Below are 7874 nucleotides of genomic sequence, written 5' to 3'. Positions count from 1 at the left end.
CCATGAATGATTTAAGGAAGATCATTCTTCCTATAGTAGTGACTGAGACGCTACGACTTTTTGTTGTGTGGCACGTAATTCTATCACAGGTCACTTTATKGATTAGCGTCCTGTTGTCTCGTACATACACACACCTGACCTCACAAATATTAACAGATGTCTTTGGTTGCCGACAAAGAAATAGCCTAATTCTGGTCATACCTTTTCTGCCAACCCAACTTTTGTCACAATTCACAAAGCTACATTGAGGTTCTTTCCCAATGTAAAGTGAATTGAGAATTCTGAGTCAAAGACACATTTCATTAACATAATTCATACATTATCAGACAAATTGGATTCATATTATGTGCTATATATGTTTGCATATCTGAACTTTAATGTCTTATAATTAAAAAAAGTTGCAGTGACTTGGTGGAACAAGTCTTGTTGGCTAGTCTGGCTTAGCAGACTTAGTTTGCGGTGACGTCTCTCTCTCACCAACCTAGCTAGTTAATAGTTGCCTGCCTGTCTCGAGTTCAACACTCATACACTATTCATTGACATATCACATCACTCCAGCCCAACTCCTGCCCTGGTCAAACCTTATTGTTTCTAGCGCAACTTTACTTTTTTGGCCTTTCAGTTTCTGCAATGTAAACGTCTGAAATGGCTATGTAGAATAACTATTTTGGAGAAAAACTCAATCACTCAAAGAGTTTTTTTATTTCTTWCGACAGGAACCATTGGGAGTTGGTTTGAAGAAAAGGAAAGTGTGACGTTTTCTTTAATGGTATGTATGCAAATTATTCTAGACCATTTTTTGATAGAAATCATGGAGAGCAATGCTGTTGTATATAGCATAGCCAAAGCACAGTCTAAAGCCTTATTTATATATAACATTGATTTGAATATTAAACGATGAATCCAACAGATCTCTTCTCACTGGGTGTTTCTCTCTAGTGTAAACTGTAGTTGTCTTTTCTCTCTGGTGTAAACTGTAGTTGGCTTTTCTCTCTGGTGTAAACTGTAGTTGGTTTTTCTCTCTGGTGTAAACTGTAGTTGGCTTTTCTCTCTGGTGTAAACTGCAGTTGGTTCTTCTCTCTGGTGTAAACTGTAGTTGGTTTTTCTCTCTNTTCTCTCTGGTGTAAACTGTAGTTGGCTTTTCTCTCTGGTGTAAACTGCAGTTGGTTCTTCTCTCTGGTGTAAACTGTAGTTGGTTTTTCTCTCTTGTGTAAACTGCAGTTGGTTCTTCTCTCTGGTGTTAACTGTAGTTGGTTCTTCTCTCTGGTGTAAACTGCAGTTGGTTCTTCTCTCTGTTGTAAACTGTAGTTGGCGTTTCTCTCTGGTGTAAACTGTAGTTGGTTTCTTCTCTCTGGTGTAAACTGTAGTTGGCTTTTCTTTGGTCATATCTATTCTGTTATTATATTGAGGAAGCTTTCGGGCTCTAGATATTCCAAGTAACAAAAAAAACTCAGGTATTACACACAGCAACAACAAAAAACACACCTACAGTGCAATTTGGGAGGAATTATTTCAGGGTTGATTTCATAATAGATCTCTGATCAGTTGGCTTTAATTTAAAGATTTAGCTTCAGGGATGAATCTTTCTGCATTGCATACTCTCAGTAGAGCTACTGTATGGTCCACAGCTTTATTCAGAATGACTTGTTTTGGGCGCTGAATGCCATTAGTTGCATACCTGTTAATTGGAATACTGTGTACATTTAACAAATTGTGAAGTAGGCCTAGATGTTATGTAGATTTTACTGGACTCCTATTAGATTACAAAATGTTGCTGCCAYATGAAGCATTTAAAATGCATGGTCTCATCTCATTCAATGTTTTATAAGTACTTAGATGTTTGTGAGCAATTTCATGATGGTTTCACCAACATTTCTGAGTAGAGCTTGTTATTAATAATATCCTCAGTCATGAATAAACTGATGCTTTACATTTAGTTTTATATTGCAAGACTAATTATTGTGAGTGCTTTTTTTTCTCACAAAGCATGTGAAATGTATCCGTGGTTAATTGATGTATTAAGGTCATGGGATGTGAATTATTAAACTCCCCATCGGAGGCCAAATGAGGGTGTGGTGGTAGAATGAAAATCAGGCTACCTGCCTTAAGAAATACCCTGGACTAGGTTCAAATGACACCCTATTCACTATACAGGGCACTACATTTGACTAGGGCCCATAGGGAATAGGATACCATTTGAGACTGACAAACTCGCTCATATGCTTTGCTATGAGAGGAGACTGGTGTGTGTTCAAAATGCCGCTCTATCGCCTACACAGGGCACTGGTCAGTAGTGCGCTGTACATGGACCATAAGAGCTCAAATCAATCGAATCAACAGTGTATAATTTGTTGATTTAGTAACTCCAAAACGTAGTCTACACATCATTATACAACGGGTGGGTCTAATCCTGAATGCTGATTGGTTAAAACCGCTTTCTACGCATCAATAACCTCCCATAAAATGACCCTACTTTTATTTACTTCACAGAGCAAGAAGAGGACCGTTCTGAATCATGAAGAAATCACGTGGCCATAAGTCAGACCACGGGAAAGGAGGAGGGGGTACAGACACACACACACACACACACAAACGCACACGCACACACACACACACACAAACACATACACACACACACACCAATTGTTTCATTTAAAATAATGGAGATACGTAAAATGCTTTCATACAATCTTTGGTCCCACTAACTCTCTGATAATATGACTTAAAAAAATAGAAAAATACAGATTTAAATGTGTAACATAACCTACAATAAATTGTAAACAGTAACATTAAACATTAATACTAACAAAAATGAATACAAGAAATGAAATAAGTCACACAAACAACCTTAAAGGGTGGTTGTCGAGCTTAGCTATCGTCATCCTGTCAGGCTGTTCTGACAGGTGTGGCCTCCTTGACTGTGATTGTCCAGGCGATGAGGCTGCCATCTTGGAGACAGAGGACCTGGACTTCACGGGAGGGATGGGAGGGGGAGGGGGTCTTGACCCTGACACCATCTCCCTGGCCTCAGTCACAGCCGTCACCACTAACGTCTCCAACAAGAGGTAAGCACAGCACGCTTCTATGGTGCTTGTGGTTTGCTATTCAATTTACACATAAAATACATTTCTATGTACACTGAACAAAAATATACATGAAACATGCAACAAGTTCAAAGATTTTACTGAGTTACAGTTCATATAAGGAAATCAGTCAATGGAAATTAATTCATTAGGCCCTAAACTATGGGTTTCACATGACTGGGAATACAAATTGCACAGATACCTTTAAAAAAATACAGAGGCGTGGATCAGAAAACCAATCTGTATCTGGTGTGACCGCCTCATGCAGCGCGACACGTCTCCTTCACATGGAGTTGATAGGGCTGTTGATTGTGTCCCACTCCTCTTCAATGGCTGTGCGAAGTTGCTGGATATTGCATGCGGGCAGTGCATTGCGCCCGGCCCGCCACAGGAGTCACTAGTGCGCGATGGGACAGGAAGATCCCTGCCGGCCAAACCCTCCCCTAATCCGGACGACGCTGGGCCAATTGTGTGCTGCCCCATGTGTCTCCCGGTCGCGGCCGGCTGCGACAGAGCCTGGACTCCAACCAGGATCTCTAAGATCAGCTTTAATATTGCAGATAGATTGTAGCTTCTACCAATGTAATTCTCTGCATCATTTCCAATCCCCCATATATAATGTATATATTTTTTATTTAAAAAAATGATATTTTCCTTTATTATTTTCCTGTAACCCTGTAATGGACAACAACACCTCTACTTCCAGCTTATACATACTATACACATTTTAAATAGTATAAGCTACATGGACAGTACCAAAACAAATAATTGAATGATTCTGTCTCTTCGCAGCAAAATCTGCAGAGCAGGGATGGTTGTATCCCAGGCTGATTTTTTTTTCTTGAGTGGATGGTTGGGGGGGACCGGAACATAATTACAAATCATTTGTAGACTGTAAATTGACCGCAAACAGATATATTATTTGACTAAGACAAACCTTACTTACGATCACGTGTCTCTCTATTATACGTGGGAATACTTGGGAACAGATTTCTATAGAAAATCATGGAGCTGATTTCCTGGTGTTTTTAGTATTTTATTTTAAAACATTCGGTGCGCAGGACACCAGTTGGGGAACTCTGACATACAGCGTGTCTGCCATCTGCACGGTACAGTTGAAATCTGGATTCATCCATGAAGAGCACACTTCTCCAGTGTGCCCGTGGCCATGGAAGGTGAGCATTCGCCCACTGAAGACGATGCCAAACTGCAGTCAGGTCAAGACCCCGGTGAGGACGACAAGCATCTGTGGCATTGTATTGTGTGACAAAACWGCACATTTTAGAGTGGCCTTTTATTATCCCCAGCACAAGGTGCACCTGCGTAATGATCCTGCTGTTTAATCAGCTTCTTGATCTGCCACACCTGTCAGGTGAATGGATTATCTTGGCAGAGGAGAAATACTCACTAACAGGGATGTAAAGAMATTTGTGCAAAACAATTGAGATAAATAAGCTTTTTGTGAGTATGGAACATTTCTGGGATMTTTTATTTCAGCTTATGAAATATGGAACCAAAACTTKACATGTTGTSTTCATATTTTTGTTCAGTGAAGTAAGATAACATAGAAGCAAACTCTGAGTGTTGGATTGAAGACAGGTGTTTCAATGTAGTGTCATGTAGTTTTACAGAATTCTGAAATGAAAGTCTGCATTGATTTAATCACACTAAAACATATTTCTAACATTTGTCTAACGTCAGATCAAAACCAGACATTAAGATGGAACCTAGTGCCGGGAGACCAGTGGATTACCAAGTAAATTAAACTATACAGTATGCTCAATGAATGAAGGAATAATCTGAATTTAACATATTGTTGTGCTCCAGAGTGTCTGACCCATGATAACCCTATTTCACCAGGTTAGTGTTACCATCGTAGAAGCCAGACAGCTAGTAGGGCTGAACATGGACCCAGTGGTCTGTGTGGAGATCGGAGACGATAAGAAGTACACTCAGATGAAGGAGTCGACAAACTGCCCATACTACAATGAGGTAACCAACCTGCTCTGGAATGATGATGCGGAGGAGGTTGATGATGAGGGTGATGATGATGATGAGTGTGATGATGATTATAACAAGGTCTACAGCATTGTAATTGAATATCTAGTAATTTTTCAATAAAGCTACACATTTTAACAGCAAACTTCATTACCCTCATGCATTTATTTTATCTCACATTTCTCTTTTAGTATTTTGTCTTTGACTTCCACGTCCCATCGGATGTTATGTTTGACAAGATCCTGAAGCTGTCGGTGAGTAGCTCTACCACCATACAAACAAACAAACAGCTGCTCTATAATTCCCCTCCCTATCTAGATGAATGAGACATGGGAATCGCTGTCTTTATTCATACGGTCTATTATTCCCCTCCCTATCTAGATGAATGGGGAGCCATGGGAATCGCTGTCTATTATTCACACAGTCTTTAATTCCCCTCTCTATCTAGATGAATGGGGAGCCATGGGAATCGCTGTCTATTATTCATACGGTCTATTATTCCCTCCCTATCTAGATGAATGGAGAGCCATGGGAATCGCTGTCTATTATTCATACGGTCTATAATTCCCTCCCTATCTAGATGAATGGGAGCCATGGGAATCGCTGTCTATTATTCATACGGTCTATTATTCCCCTCCCTATCTAGATGAATGGGGAGCCATGGGAATCGCTGTCTATTATTCATACGGTCTATTATTCCCCTCCCTATCTAGATGAATGGGGAGCCATGGGAATCGCTGTCTATTATTCACACAGTCTTTAATTCCCTCTCTATCTAGATGAATGGGGAGCCATGGGAATCGCTGTCTATTATTCATACGGTCTATTATTCCCCTCCCTATCTAGATGAATGGAGAGCCATGGGAATCGCTGTCTATTATTCATACGGTCTATAATTCCCCTCCCTATCTAGATGAATGGGGAGCCATGGGAATCGCTGTCTATTATTCATACGGTCTATTATTCCCCTCCCTATCTAGATGAATGGGGAGCCATGGGAATCGCTGTCTATTATTCATACGGTCTATTATCCCCTCCCTATCTAGATGAATGGGGAGCCATGGGAATCACTGTCTATTATTCATACGGTCTATTATTCCCCTCCCTATCTAGATGAATGGGGAGCCATGGGAATCGCTGTCTATTATTCATACAGTCTTTAATTCCCCTCTCTATCTAGAGTGAATGGAGAGCCATGGGAATCGCTGTGTCTATTATTCATACGGTCTATAATTCCCCTCCCTATCTAGATGAATGGGGAGCCATGGGAATCGCTGTCTATTATTCATACAGTCTTTAATTCCCTCTCTTATCTAGATGAATGGGGAGCCATGGGAATCGCTGTCTATTATTCATACGGTCTATTATTCCCCTCCTATCTAGATGAATGGGGAGCCATGGGAATCGCTGTGTCTATTATTCATACGGTTCATAATTCCCCTCCCTATCTAGATGAATGGGGAGCCATGGGAATCGCCATGGAATCGCTGTCTATTATTCATACGGTCTATTATTCCCCTCCCTATCTAGATGAATGGGGAGCCATGGGAATCGCTGTCTATTATTCATACAGTCTTTCATAATAGTCAACTCAGGTCACATGTTACTGAAGCACATTGCAATCTGCTTATCCATCCCTCAGGTCATCCACTCCAAGAACCTGCTGCGTAGTGGCACCCTGGTTGGCTCCTTCAAACTGGACATAGGCACCGTCTACTCACAGCCAGGTCAGGGAGAAACAGAGAGAAACATAGTAGCTACTAGTGACTCATCTATGGTTCTGGTGCTGACCGCTCTTCATATTCATGTTGATGTTTTATTTTATTTAACAAAAATGTTCAACAGAACACCAGTTTTTCCACAAATGGGCCCTTCTCTCTGACCCTGATGACATCACTGCCGGGTGCAAAGGTTACATTAAATGTGACATCGCCGTTGTGGGGAAAGGAGACAACATCAAGACTCCCCACAAGGCCACAGAAACCGATGAAGATGACATAGAAGGGTAAACAATGACCNTGAACCCTAACCTACATATTACTGGGGATATGAATGAACCCTAACCTACATATTACTGGGGATATGAATGAACCCTAACCTACATATTGCTGGGATATGAGTGAACCCTAACCTACATATTACTGGGGTTATGAATGAACCCTAACCTACATATTACTGGGGATATGAATGAGAAAAGTACTCAATGTAGGAGTAAATTACCCAACAAAATGTTACCTAGGGTTCCCCAAGAGGCTGACTGCATGTGTGGGTATGGATGTGRGTACACAGACCCGCAAACCACTGCGGCCCCTCACCCCCATCAAAGTTGCCCCTCCCTGCTCTAAAGAGCCCTGTGAAAGATCTCCCATCTCACAATTCTTGCTTACTGTCTATTGCTGTTTTAGTCATAGAGATAAAATACAGTGTGTTACAAGTGTTCTCTTTGATTCTGTGGTTTCAGTAACCTGCTGTTACCTGAGGGGGTTCCCGCGGAGCGCCAGTGGGCTCGCTACTATGTGAAGATCTATCGAGCCGAGGGCCTTCCCAAGATGAACACCAGCATCATGGCTAATGTCAAGAAGGCTTTTATAGGGGAGAACAAGGACCTTGTCGTTAAACTATGTTTATGTTATTCTGTGTTACGTTAAAACTATGGTTATGTTATTCTGTGTTACGTTAAACTATGGTTATCGTTATTCTGTGTTACGTTAAACTATGTTTATGTTATTATATGTTCGTTAAACATGTATGGTTATTCTGTGTTACCGTTAAAGTTGTTATGTTATTCTGTGT

At 40.9% G+C, this 7874-nt stretch overlaps 1 protein-coding gene across 1 annotated transcript in view; it reads left to right on the top strand.

The window, feature by feature from the left end:
• The first annotated feature begins 2515 nt into the window (after positions 1-2515).
• Positions 2516-7874, top strand: part of LOC111963071 (otoferlin-like) — a 52453-nt gene continuing 47094 nt past the window's right edge. The window contains exons 1-8 of the mRNA XM_070443306.1: positions 2516-2564; positions 2933-3065; positions 4785-4839; positions 4944-5075; positions 5273-5335; positions 6724-6808; positions 6927-7086; positions 7543-7693. Coding sequence (XP_070299407.1) covers positions 2516-2564; positions 2933-3065; positions 4785-4839; positions 4944-5075; positions 5273-5335; positions 6724-6808; positions 6927-7086; positions 7543-7693 — 828 coding nt within the window. The remainder of the gene's footprint in view (positions 2565-2932; positions 3066-4784; positions 4840-4943; positions 5076-5272; positions 5336-6723; positions 6809-6926; positions 7087-7542; positions 7694-7874) is intronic.

Source organism: Salvelinus sp. IW2-2015, linkage group LG4q.2 (genome assembly GCF_002910315.2).
Source record: "Salvelinus sp. IW2-2015 linkage group LG4q.2, ASM291031v2, whole genome shotgun sequence".
Taxonomy (NCBI): domain Eukaryota; kingdom Metazoa; phylum Chordata; class Actinopteri; order Salmoniformes; family Salmonidae; genus Salvelinus; species Salvelinus sp. IW2-2015.
Note: the sequence above shows the minus strand (reverse complement) of the source record. Positions and strands in the feature narration are given on the sequence as shown.